Source organism: Ochotona curzoniae, unplaced genomic scaffold (genome assembly GCF_017591425.1).
Source record: "Ochotona curzoniae isolate NIBS_2020 unplaced genomic scaffold, NIBS_Ocur_1.0 scaffold_4505, whole genome shotgun sequence".
NCBI classification, from domain to species: Eukaryota; Metazoa; Chordata; class Mammalia; order Lagomorpha; family Ochotonidae; genus Ochotona; species Ochotona curzoniae.
The window spans coordinates 47,623,093-47,637,138 of record NW_024467118.1 but is presented as its reverse complement, the minus strand read 5'-3'; the positions used below and the strand labels follow the sequence as shown (position 1 = coordinate 47,637,138).

Genomic DNA, 14,046 nt, shown 5'->3' with positions numbered 1-14,046 from the left:
AATGTTGAACGAGAAGAAATAAATGCATAAGAAAATGTTATGCAGGCAGTGTGTATGCGTGCGGCTATGATGAGCAGTTACAGCTCTTCTCTGACTACTGTCTGCCTGGCAGGTCAACTTGTGTGAACTGAATGTGCTTTGGCTGCAACAGCAGGAGGAGCTCCTCTGTGGGAATTAAAGGTGTGAACAAGCTCAGGCTTTTGGTGCAGCACTGAGCCCATATTCCACATTACAGTGCCAGGGTCCATTCCTGACTCCAGCTTCCCGCTAATACGCACACCAGAGGGCAGCAGGGGATGGTTCTGCTAGCCCGGGTCCCTGTCTTCCATGTACAAGAGCCAGAGGAGCTCCAGGTTCCCAACTTGAGCTTGGCCCAGCCCCAGTTGTTGCAAGCATTTGGGGAGTGCATTAGTAGATAAAAGACCTCTTTCAACTAAGTAAAAATGAATACATTTGTTTAAAAAGCTGAAAGTGATGTGGTATTAACAACTGAGAGAATATGACCTGTCTACCAAGAACCCACTCCCACAGCTCAGACAGCACCTATGTAATTAATCCCAGTCAGCTGCCGTCTATTTGGAGTTTCTTAGCTGTGGCTAAAATGAGGGGTGGCATATATGTTTTAGTCAGATCCATGTAAGGCCCATCCATGCCTGGAAGCCAACGACGGGAAAGAATTCCGTGCATGGGAATGCTTCATTATACCTTTCCTCAAGGAAATGTGAAGATGTCATTCACATAGCCATCTTAACCTTGCAGGAAAGTTTTGCAGGGCAAGTGACAGAAGGTTAACTGGGAAGTCAGAATCTGCAACCAACGAAGCCGGATTGAGGAAGCTTACCCCAATTCCAGTTAAGAATCAATGGCTACTCTTAATGCAATACTAAAGTAACCAAATAATCTGGAATTTTACATAATAATTTTAACATGCTTCAAGTATGTGTGTGTATATATATATATATATACACACACACACACACATTTTGCATACTTCCTTTTTCTTAATAATTTCTCACTATCTTATTTGAAAGGGAATGGGAGAGAGCAAGAAGAGTAGGATTTTCCATTTCTTGGCTCATTCCCCAAATGCCTACAACTGGGTCTGGGCCAGGCTGAAGCAGGAGCCAGGAGCCACCTAGAGGTCTCCCAAAGGACCCAGGTACTGAATCATCACTGGCTGCCTAGGATACGCAGCATCGGGAGGAAGCTGGATCAGAAGGCATAGCAAGAACTCAAGCCAGCATTCCACAATGGGATATGCACATTCCAAGATGCAACGTAAATGACCGCACAGAACAGCTGGCCATACTTACTTTCACATGTTTTACCATTGTTTTTAAAATCACATACCATAATAAACTGGTAACTCTACAGAACAGTTACACAAATCTAAGTTGTGATCCTATAATACATATCATTTTTGTAACAATTTTTTAACATTGTAAATAGATGTTTTACATATATTAGTTTCAAACATTTTAATTTAATATCTACAGATATTTCACAGTATGTCACCAATCCAATAGTATTGCACATTTTGTTTTACTACTTACAGTAAAATAATATACCAAAATATTTCAATAAAAATGTTTACTGGAGGGCTTATATAAGGAAGCTTAGGATTAAAACCTATAGGTTTGGGCAAGGCAGAATAACCTAGTGGCTAAAGTCTTCACCTTGCACACACTGGGATCCCACATGGGCGCTGGTTCTAATCCCAGCATTCCCAGTTCCCATCCAGCTCCCTGCTTGTGGCCTGGGGAAGCAGTCAGGGATGGCCCAAAGCCTTGGGTCGCTGCACCTGTGTGGGAGACCAGAAAGCTCCATGCTCCTAGCTTCAGATTGGTTCAGCTCTGGCTGTTGTGGCCACTTGGAGAGTGAACCAGCAGACAGATCTTTGTTTCTCCTCCTCTCTGTATATCTCACTAATAAAAATAAATAAAAACTGTATGTTCTTCAGGACAAGATTGGGTAAATTCTAACAGTCATACCAAAAATAGTCTCTAATATTCAAATAGATCCAAAATAATTATAATATATTCAGAAATTCTAATAGAGTCATACCAAAAGCACGAGAAAGGTATCTCTGTGATGGAAATAAAGGAAGTGTGCTACAGGATTAAGTAGCAAATTGTTGCAGGAGATGGCCATCCTGGATTGTGGACAAAGAGGTGAAGAGAATGTTTAGCCTTTATTTTCATACATGCTTATTAAAAAAAAAAAAACTACAGTATTCTGTACTGTTTTGAAACACACAAATATGAAAACTACTAAGTACTTTAATAAAAATCTTTAAACACTCTTTCTGCTTGAAATATAAAAGTAAATTCCAACAATCAATGGAGATGAATACAAGATCTAATGTTTAAGGTAAAATGGGTTTCTAGCCCTTACAATTTTTAAAAAAGATTCTTTTGTTTTTTTATTGGAAGGGCAGATATAAAGAGAGGAGGAGAGACAGAGAAGGTCTTCCGTCCTATGGTTCACTTCCCCAAGTGGCCGCAATGACCAGAGCCGAGCCAATCCGAAGCCAGCATTCCAGAGCTTCTTCCGGGTCTCCCACACGGGTGCAGGGTCCCAAGACCTGGGGCCGTCCTCGACTGCTTTCCCAGGCCACAAGCAGAGAGCTGGATGGGAAGCGGGGCTGCCAGAATAAAACTGGTGCCCATGTGGGATCCCAGCATATTCAGTGTGAGCACTATATAGCTGCTAGGCTATCACGCCAGGCCCCTAATCCTTAAATTAAAATAGGAAATTATTTTTAAAATCACCTGAAATGCTGGTATTATTAAAATGCTCCGGTCGCTTTCTGTTATCCTGAGTTGCTTCACATGTAAGGATTCGTAAAGTATCTGAGAATCTGAAAAAGAAAATACATGAAAAATTGTATTAGAACAGGCATCTAAATCTATGCCTCATTTCCCCACAAAACGCCAGTCCTACTGATTTGTTAAAGAAAATAAATTTTTTAAAAGAATAAGATGGGCAGTGTTTAAAATATTTTCTTTGGCGTCTGGCACAGTAGCTTAGTGGTAAAAGTCTTCACCTTGCATGCGCCAGGATCCCATATGGGCACCTGTGTCCCAGCTGCTCCACTTCCCATCCAGCTCCCTGCTTGTGACCTGGGAAAGCAGCTGAGGACGGCCCAAATCCTTGGGACTCTGCACCCACATGGGAGACCCAGAGGAAGCTCTGGGCTCCTGGCTTCAGATTGACTCAGTTCCAGCTTTGTGGCCACTTGGGGGGTGAACCAATGAATGCAAGATCTTTTTGTAGCTCCTCTATCTGCCTTTGCAATAATAATAATAAAAAATCTTAAATACAAACAAGACATTTTTCCTTGGGGAGAACATTTGATCTAGCAGTTAAGATGTCAGTTTTGGCATTTGTACCACATATTACAGCCTGGATTTGAGTCCCGGCTCTGCATCTGACCCCAGCTTCCTGCATGTGAGCATCTGCGCAGGTAACAGAGATAGCTCAAGTATCTGGGATCTTGCCATCTTCTGGAAATCCCAGTTCAGTCTCTGGCTCCCACCTTCAGCTTGGCCCAACCCTGGATATTGTTGGTATTTGCAAAGCGAACTATGGTTCTTATCTGCAAATATAAGGAGCCTTTGAAATTGTTGTTACAATCCTAACAGTGTGAATAAGAGGAAACTATAAAGAAAAAAAGGAGGAAATTGATTAAAAGAAACAAAGGAGAGGCACAGTATAATTAGAGAATTGAACCTTTGCTTCTGGAAATAAAATACGTGGTTTATGCTTAGATACACAAGAGAGGCAAGGCAATTCAGTAGAAGAACCTCTATATCTGCAAGATCAACATTGAAATGGCAGGAAACACACTTTTCCTTTTAATACAACTGTTATGCCGCTTCTAGAATTCCAGGTTTATTACTAGTACTTATCAACATGTACTGATTCATAATGTGCTGGGCACTGTTGCCAATGGTTTATGTGTTCAGCTTTAGCTTTTTAAATTCTATGATGTTTACCTTAAAAGCAAAAATACTAACGAATTTCACCTTTCTTCCAAGACAGGTTAGTGAAGGACTTCCAGTCAGGGCAATCCCCCTGGCCACCCTCCCGGGGTAACGGCCTACACCAACTCCTGCACTGAAACCACTGCTCCCCAGGCAGCAAACTTTAAATATTTATTGATAAAACTAATTTCTAAGGATTTTTTTCCTTGAAATACCTAGGTGAGGCTAAAACAAGAGTTGCAGCAAGTTAATGGGAATGTAATTTGATATTTAGCAAGTTTTGAGATAACAGTGTCAGTCCAGAAAAAAGAAATGAACACAAATATTTCTGTTTAAAAATGACTTTTACAAAACACCAAAATACAGAAGCATAAAAGTCCAACAGGAGGGCTGAAAATAAATTACAGTATGTCAGTTAACAGAAACGTATATAGACATCAAAAGCTGTATTTATAATCAACTACTGAAAAATTACTTTTTAAATATTTGTTTATTTTATAAGCAGAGTTAAGAGAGAGAGGGAAAGAAAGACAGAAGAGAGAGAAATCCTCTAGCTGCCAGTTCATTTCCCAAAAGGCCCTAATAGCTGGGCTGGCTCAGGCCAAACCAGAAGAACTCCATCCACATCTCCCAGGCAACACATGAGCAGGGAGCTGCATCAGAAGTGGGGTAGCCTAGGAGATGCAGCACTGCGGGTAATGGCTTAACCACTGCACCCCGTGCTGGCTCTGGCAAATGGATTCATTTGGCAAATATTCATAATACAATGTTGAACAGAAAAAATAGGTAACATGGGGCAGGGACTGTGACCCCATAGGCTAAGCCTCTACCTATGGTGCCATCTTCTTCCGTAATGGACACCAGTTACAGTCCTTGCTGCTCCACTTACCACAAACTCCCTGTTTCTGGCCTGGGAAAACAGAAGAGGATGACTTAAGTCCTGGCACCCTGAACCTACATGGGAGACCTGGAAGAAACTCCTGGCTTCCAGCTTTATACCAGTCCAGCTCCAGCCAATTCAGAACCAGGGGATACAGAATTCTCTTCTTCTCTCTCCCCCATCTGTCTATCCTTCTCTCTGTAACTTTCTTTTTCAAATAAAAGTCAATCTTAAAAAAATAGGTAACATAAGCATAATGATCTCAAGAAGTATTTCTGCAGAAAGCTACATAAATGTAAGTATAGAAAATGAGAATTAACATTTCCAAATATAATTATTCATTGTAGAATAAGAATTTAAGAAAAACTGAAAAAATATGCACAATCATAAAAAGATAACAACCAAATAGTTATAAAATATCACTTAGGAAAAAAGAATTTTGAGAATCAAGTATCATTTTCGTGAGGTACAGTGAATTTACACAACTCACCTTTGAGGAATGTACAATGCCATTTATGGCGTAATAAATTGTCAGGAGTATACAATATTTTAATTCTGGAACCACATACCTGACATTGCACACCAAAGACGACAGGAAATACTGGTACTCTTCAGAAATAGCTTTTGATTGCTTAGGAAAAAATTTGTTATCTTCAGCAATTTCCAAAGCCACGTGTTTTCCCAGTTTTGATGACTTATACAGCCGAAAGTTTCTATTTCTTGTATAAACTCCTGTGTTAAAAAAGTAACATGCATGAAAGCCACACCATCTCTATTGTTCTGAAAATCCCTTACATGCAAGGATTTCAATAACTGCCAAATAACTGTATCGTTCAGTTTGATTTTCCATGAACCTTTTGAGGAATTCTGGTCCAGCTGTAAGCAAAATTAGACCAAAACATAATTAAGATGAACTAGAGCTGGCATGGAAGAATGCCACATCCGGAAATAACAAGCTAGGTTGTTTTCCAGCAACAATCCCATTGAAAACAAATGGAAAAGTTGAATAGAAGTTATTAACAATAAAAAACGGAAATTGCCTGGCATGGTAGCCTAGTGGCTAAATCCTCGCCTTGCATTTTCTAGGATCCCATTCGAGCACCAGCTTTTGTGTCCCAGTTGTTCACTTCCCATCCTGCTCCCTGCTTGTGGCCTGGGAAAGCAGCAGAGGATGACCCAAAGCCTGGGACTCTACACCCTTGTGAAAGACCCAGAAGAAACTCCTGGCCACTTGGGGAGTGAACACATACAACGTGGTTTCAGCCTTATGAAGTTAAAAAACAGACAAAATTAATCCAGCACATTAGACAGAACAGTCGTGTGCTGTTGGAAGAGCGTATGGATTCAGATCAAAAGTGGCATAGAGGGGCCCGGCGCGGTGGCGCAGTGGCAAGGTCCTCGCCTTGCACGCCCGGGATCCCATATGGGCGCCGGTTCTATCCCGGCAGCCCCGCTTCCCTTCCAGCTCCCTGCTTGTGGCCTGGGAAAGCAGTCGAGGACGGCCCAAAGCTTTGGGACCCTGCTCCCGCGTGGGAGACCCAGAAGAGGCTCCTGGCTTGGGATCGGCATAGCATCGACCGTTGCGCTCACTTGGGGAGTGAATCATCGGACAGAAGATCTTCCTCTTGTCTCTCCTCTCTGTATATCCGCCTTTCCAATAAAAAAAAAAAAAAAAAAAAAAAGTGGCATAGAGAACGTTACATACTCATGGTCACTTCTCTTGGGTGATGTGATGACAAGGTGTGTTCACTTGCTATGAACTCACTGATCCAGTTAAAATAGAAATAACTTTTTCTAGATGAATGTTATATTTCAATAATGCATTTGGAATTCCTTTTGCAAGAGGTGGGGCAAGAGACACCAGTTTTCTCAGCTATTTCATAACCAAAGCTTCACCAGAACTAAGGAAGCCAGGTGAGAGTTCAGACTGCTTGGTTTTATTATAACAGACACTGTTATATATATTATTATACAGGAGAGCTGCCTGAACCACCTTTCCCTTCATGATAAGCAGTGACCCTCCCACTTCTGGAGAGATCCAGACTTTACACTTACACTGCAGCACCCAGCCTGCTATGCTGCAATCTGGCACAGGACAAGGCTCCTCTTCCCTGCCCCCAGATAGACTGAGCCCCTTTTGCCAGGCAGCCAAGGGACTGCATCCACCCCCATCCTTCACCCTCCAGCAGCCAAGTACACCAAGATTCCAGCCACTGGGGAGTTGGATGGGAGAGTGAGCTTAGGACCCTGTCTTGAACCTTAGCACTGGGCTTGCTGTGTTGACACACAGAGCACACACACACACACAAACTCACAAACTCCAAAGCTACTCTGATCAGATTTGTACTTAAAGACAAAGCCTCTAGATGCTACCTGACGTCTGGCAGAGAGCCCTGCTCTGAAAAGACAGAACAATATTTTGGCCTGCATCACCCCGAGTTTTAAACAGAGACCACCAGTGCAGAGCCCTGTGGCTGTTAAACTCAGGTACTGCCTAGCTTTAGTTGGCCTGGGTGCCTTCACGTCTCCCCCATGCTAGGCAGACAACGAGTAGCAGGACTCCAGCTGTGTGAGGAGTAGGACAATGCCATATGCGCTGGATTGCATTGCGTAACTTGGTGTTGGGCTGTACAATCCATCTTGGGGTAGAATGACTCAGAAGAGAGTTCATCTGGCTCTTTGTAAATTAATAATAAACCATACAATAAGCCAATCTGACCTAATGACATTAACAGAACATTTCTTCCAACAGCTTCAGAATACACATTCTTCCCATGAATACATATAAGATTCTCAAAAATCAACCACACACTATGCCTCAAAACAAGTCTCAAAAAAATCAAGCTCATAAAACCTTGATTATAATGAAACAAAAGTAGAAATAGCAAAAATAATTTTAGGAACTATAATACATGAAGACTGAGCACCATGCCTAAAAGAAAAAGTGAAATTTTATAATTTCTTGAAATGAATAAAAGTATAAATACCACAAACTTAAACAAAATAAAACTTAAAGGACATAGCAAGAAACAATACTAACATTTAACTTTACAGCAGTAAGAGCTTACATTAAAAAACAGATAAAAGAAACTACTGATGTATCTCAAGAAATTGGGAAGGAACAAAATAATTTCAATGTTGGGCCCGGCGCGGTGGCGCAAGTGGTTAAAGGTCCTCGCCTTGCACGCCCGGGATCCCATATGGGCGCCGGTTCTAATCCCGGCAGCCCCGCTTCCCTTCCAGCTCCCTGCCTGTGGCCTGGGAAAGCAGTCGAGGACAGCCCAAAGCTTTGGGGCCCTGCACCCGCATGGCAGACCTGGAAGAGGCTCCTGGCTTGGGATCGGCATAGCATCGGCCCGTTGTGCTCACTTGGGGAGTGAATCATCGGACGGAAGATCTTCCTCTCTGTCTCTCCTCTCTGTATATCCGCCTTTCCAATAAAAAAATAATAAAAATAAATCTTTAAAAAAAAACAAAATAATTTCAATGTTAACAGAAATAACAGAGCAAAAATGTAAATCCAAGAAAAAATATAAAAAAATAATTTTTGAGATGACAAAATCCCACTAACTTCTGCAATAGTAACCAAGAAAACAAGAGCACAAAAAATAAATTGAGGTGCCAAAGACATTATTTAATGCTACCATGAATAAATTCAAAGGTGAAAAAAATGTTATTCTATGATACCACAGAATTAAAAGGAATCATTAGGAACAAATTGGAAATCTATCCAGAAATGGGTAAATTTCTGGGAACTATAAACTACTCAAATTGAACTGTGCATACAGAAAGCCTGAACAGATCAAATAACAGCAATGAAATTGAATTAGTAATAGAAGGTCTTTAACAGAAGTCCTAGAGCCAGATGGCTTCACTGCTGCTGTTCTACCTAAATGTTACAGCGAAAATCAGCACTACTCCCCAACTGCTTCCACAAGGTTGGGAGAACACTCTACCAAAGTTACCCTATAAGGCTAGAATTGTCTGGATACCAAAACCAGAGAAGTATAAAATGACAACCACATGTGAGGGGAAGGAGGATGGGAAGGGGAAAGGACAATTATTGACCCATCTCTGACGAATATAGATGCAAACATTTTGGATAAAATATTATTAAAGTGAATCCAACATTAAAAGGATCAGCCGGGCCCTGCACTGTAGCCTAGTGGCTGAAGTCCTCATCCTTCATGCGCTTTTTCCACAAAAAAGCAATTGCTCTAGTAGTTGTGACCACTTGGGGAATGAATCAATGGATGGAAGATCTTTTTGTCTCACCTCCTCTCTGTATATTTGATTTTCCAATAAAAATAAATAAATATTTTTTAAAAGAATGGAATAATACTTAATATGTTCATATTATCCAAAGTGATTTACAGATTTAAATGCAGTCCCCATGAAAACATCATCATTCATAGAATTAGGGGGGAAAAAAATCTCAAAATTAACATGAAAACACAAAAGTCCTCAAATAGCTAAAGCTCTCTTGAGCAAGAAGAACAAAGCCGGAGGCATGACAATACCCGATTTCAAAACATACCATAGACCTACGGTAGGATACAGCTTAAAAAATACAATAAAAATGTGCATGCATTATTAAATTCCTAAGCCTTTCAAATAGGTTCAGGAAAAAAACTTCCTCATCTTCTTTTAGTATATAATTAAACAGAGGTATACTGTTAAAATATTTCTTTCGAGAATATCAGATGGATTTTCTTACCGTTTTCCTGATATTTCTAGCCTAGGAATATGACTTCAAGGATAAAACAGCCACAAGTTGGGTATTCTGCTTGGGGAGTTCAAGAGTAGTGAGAGGTGGAGCGCATTGACCAGGTAGCGTTGCTCTTTCTGCTATATACTGTCCTTATCTGATTATAGGCTGCTCAGCCTGGATTCCCACCTTCTGCTAACGAGGTATTCCTTGGGAAGAACGCTCCTTGCCATGCTTTGGATGTGGTTTGCCCCCCCACCATTCACGTTCAATTTATTTCTCAATACAGCAGTGTTAACAGGTAGGGGACCTGGCAAGCAGTGGCTAGGTCATGGGGCCCTACAGAGAAGAAATTGATGCTGGTCTTGCAGAAACAGGCAAATGTCAAGTGCAGATTCTAAAGACGAGGCCTGCTGCATTCTCTCCGTCCCATGACGTCATTTGCCAAGTTTATGATACAACTAGAAAGCTCGCACCAGAGACTGACAAAGGAGACCATCCAATCTCAGACTTTCACACTTCACAGATGTGAGCTAAATAAACTCCTTTATGCATGTACCTGGCCTCGGTCTCTCTGTTACAGCAACAAGGTTAACTCTGACACTAATCTACTTATAACTCATCATTGTTCCTACCCAAACTGACACATCTTCACTTAACAGACTTACAATTCCAAATTCTGCCACTTCATTTTCAGGGACACTAGAAAGATATCAACACACTGGGAACAATCCCCAAATCTTGCTATCTCTGTTGGCAGGGAAACCTTGCCAACAGTTTAAATCTACTTCCCTTCAACCTGTATGAACCGAAGCTCTCTGGAGGGCTGGTTGACGCCACAAGTGCTCCTTCTGGCTTTTCAGATCACAGGCTGGGACCTCAGTGAGCTGTCTACTGAGGGACAGAAAGTCTTGTCAGCCTAGTGTTTCCTATACACTCAGGTCCAGAGACCCAAACCAAACAGATGCAAAGAGAGCCTGGTGGGGCTGAGGGAGTCACCAGTTGGGTTGTGCAACAAGCCTGAGGGTCCCTGCTCTTACCAACAAGCCTGCATCTACCACAGAGCTCAGCTTGACTTTGCTATGTGAGTTCTTGTATCCAACTTAATGCTCATGGTCATAGGATTTCCACAAGATCTCTAAACTAGTAGATGCCCAAAGCCTCCTCAGGCCAATCATGTTCAGCTAGCGACTTGGGCTTTCGCTGGGGCCTGTGATAGCAGCGGGAATCCTGTGCACAGCGACAGCCTGGATGGGCATATCCAAGAGGAGGCCAGGCCAGTCCACGACAGCTGTCAGTGTTACTCACCCAGATCTACAAAAAGATGCTTCTCTCCCATGTTATTCTTCACAACTAAAAATGAAAGATCAGGATCACTTTGCTTAGCTGATCCCAGACTGTCTTGTTTCCTGGAATTCAATGTCCCACTCTCTCTTAGGCCCGCCTCTGGGGACATTTTGTTGAAAGAACTTCCTTGCTCTATCAGCACCTCAGGCAAATGAGAAAATCCACGGCTCATTGTCTCTGGAAGGCTGCCATCATCTTCACTGGCAATTGAGTCAATAGCAGGTTGCAAAACTGTTCTCACAAAATTACCTAAGGAAAAAAATGTGGTACGGTTAATTTAATTCTTCTTTCCTGGACAGTTAAATGTAAGATTCAGACTCAAATCAGCACATAAGGAAGCTTGGTACAACAGCCTAGTTGCTAAATCCTTGCCTTGGATCCACTGAGATCACTTACGCACTTGGTTCGTATCCCTAATGCTCCACTTCTTATGCAGCTCCCTGCTTATGCCCTGGGAAAGAAGTGGAGGATGGTCCAAAGCCTCGGGAACCTGCACCTGCGCCAGGACACCCAGAAGAAGCTCCTGGCTTCGGATCAGCTTAGCTTCGACCACAGCCACTTGGGCAGCCCCTAACCCTAAACCAGTAAACAGATCTCTTTCTGCATCTCCTCTCTGTAAATCTGCCTTTCCAATAAAAATACATAAATCTTTTAAAAATCTGCACATGACAGTTTCACAGGCAGAGTTTCAGAGTTTCCTTTGATTTATGGTTTTAAAATTATTTTGTTATAAACTGTAACATGTCTCTTACTGTTTCTTCCCTCTTAAGCAATCTTTTTAGAACTTACACTGGCATGGAAGCATGTTACAGGTTTATAAACAAACCATTTTAGAAGGGAAGGCTAATTGGAGGTGTGTCAATGGTGTGCCATTGTAAGTGTGCCAGCACAGCTCAACATGTCACCACAAAAGCAAGATGATTTTATTTGACAGGCAGAGAGACAAAGAGAATTCGGATCCACTAGTTTTCTCCCCAAATGCCACAATAGTTGTAGTTGAGCTGTGCTGAAGTCAAGAGCTAGGAACTCAATCCAGATCTTGCATGTGGGTGATGGGGACCACCACTTGAGCTGTCACCTGCTAGCTCTCAGGGTGTACATTAGCAGGAAACCCTAAAGGAGAGTGGAGCAAGGCTCAAAGCAAGCTACCCTAACATGGGAAATGGGGGGTGGGGGACTCAACCAGCGCCCAAACCACTAGGCTAACTGCATGTCTTCACCACTTTAGTAATAAAAACTGAGTAGAATTGCCCTTGCTATTAATGAAAAAAGAACAGAATGGTTACATAAGGAAACAGTTCCAAACCAAAAGAGAGAAATAGAATCTCCACCATAACCACCTGGCATCCAGATGGTAGAAAACCTCTTAGCGGTTCATTCTCTTTTGTCAGCCAAGCCATGCCCAGAGAACTCTGCCTCCCACAGCTGCCAGGCTGTGACTGTTCCTACGACCCCCCCCTCAAGATTTGTCATAGGATGGTTTATGCCCTGGAGGTCAAATCCACAACCATAACCAAAGTATACTTTGTACTTCATTTGCATCCTGAAAGCTCAGAATTATGGTGTCCAATCTGTGCCATGAAAAATTGGTATAGTCCCAGTGAAATTGTAAAATTATCCTGACAATAGGATGCTGGACTCTACCATTTTCTATACCTACAATGTCAGGATTCGCTTAAATAGCAGAATGATGAACTTAAGACTGTGGTTGAGGACTATACTATTGTAATACATGAAAAATCAATGGGGACAGGGAGGAAAGTAGGGAGGGAGGAAAAGGAAATCCCTGGGGAACTGTATCATAAAATGTAAACTTAAAATTAGGGACCAGTGCAATAGCATAGCAGCTAAAGTCCTTGCCTTGAACGTGCAGGGGGATCCCATATGGGTGTCGGTTCTAATCCTGGTGGCCCCTGCTTCCCATCCAGCTCCCAGCTTTTGACCTGGGAAAGCAGCCGAGGATGGCCCAAAGCCTTGGGACCCTGCACGCATGTGGGAGACCTGGAAGAGACTCCTGGCTCCTGGATTTGGATCAGCATAGCACCAGCTGTTACGACTACTAGGGGAGTAAACCATTGGACAGAAGATCTTCCTATGTCGCTCCTCTATCTGCCTTTCCAATAAAAATACATATTTTTTAAAACTTAAACATTTTGGGCCCGGCGTGGTGGCGCAAGTGGTTAAGGTCCTTGCCTTGCACGCCCAGGATCCCATATGGGCGCCAGTTCTATCCCGGCAGCCCCGCTTCCCTTCCAACTCCCTGCCTGTGGCCCTGGAAAGCAGCAGAGGACGGCCCAAAGCTTTGGGAACCTGCACCCGCGTGGGAGACTCGGAAGAGGCTCCTGGCTTCGGATCGGCAAAGTATCGGCCATTGCGCTCACTTGGGGAGTGAATCATCGGATGGAAGATCTTCCTCTCTGTCTCTCCTCTCTGTATATCTGCCTTTCCAATAAAAAAATAATAAAAATAAATCTTTAAAAAAAACTTAAAAATTATTTAGGATTTATTAATTTTTTATTGGAAAGGCACATATACACAGAGGAGGATAAATAGATCTTCTTTCTGCTGGTTCACTCCCCAAGTGGCCAAAGCTAAGCTGATGTGAAGCTAGGAGCCAGGAGCTTCCTCCAGGGGTCCACGGATTTGGGTTGTTCTTGAGGGCTTTCCCAGGCCACAGGCAGGGAGTTTGATGGGAAGTGGAGTAGCTGGGATATGAACTGGTGCCTATATGGGATCAAGGCACGTGCAAAGCAAGGAATTTAGGCTACTGCACTGGGCCCCAAAATTAAAAACTTAAAAAACGAAAATTTGGCATGGTAAGCTAGAGCTTCTTTAAATTTATACACAACCTATGCCACAAAATCAAGTGACAATTTGGCTATTAAGCTGCATTCCTTTATGACAACTTTGGTAAAATGCAATACTACAAAATTTGTTTAATCTCTGGAAATGTTATGGTCTGGATATGTTACTTCATTTACCAGAAAGGCTTGGGAACTCAAACCACAGCCTTAATTATTCCCCTACCTAAAGAAACCAATGCAATTTCTTGTAAAACACTCAAAGCAAAAATGAAAGCAAAATCATTTGATCCAATGATATCCAGACATCATTATTTCTAGAAC

General features: G+C 42.3%; 1 protein-coding gene across 8 annotated transcripts in view; it reads right to left on the bottom strand.

Moving 5' to 3' along the window:
- The window catches only part of PRIMPOL (primase and DNA directed polymerase), a 95,270-nt gene that overhangs the window by 8,221 nt on the left and 73,003 nt on the right, over positions 1-14,046 (bottom strand). For 7 of the 8 annotated variants that reach the window (XM_040966283.1, XM_040966280.1, XM_040966281.1 and 4 more), the window contains 3 exons: positions 10,883-11,170; positions 5,436-5,598; positions 2,772-2,860 (listed from right to left, as the gene is read on the bottom strand). In XM_040966283.1, coding sequence (XP_040822217.1) covers positions 2,772-2,860; positions 5,436-5,598; positions 10,883-11,170 — 540 coding nt within the window. The remainder of the gene's footprint in view (positions 1-2,771; positions 2,861-5,435; positions 5,599-10,882; positions 11,171-14,046) is intronic. The other variant, XM_040966286.1, reaches the window with a different exon arrangement.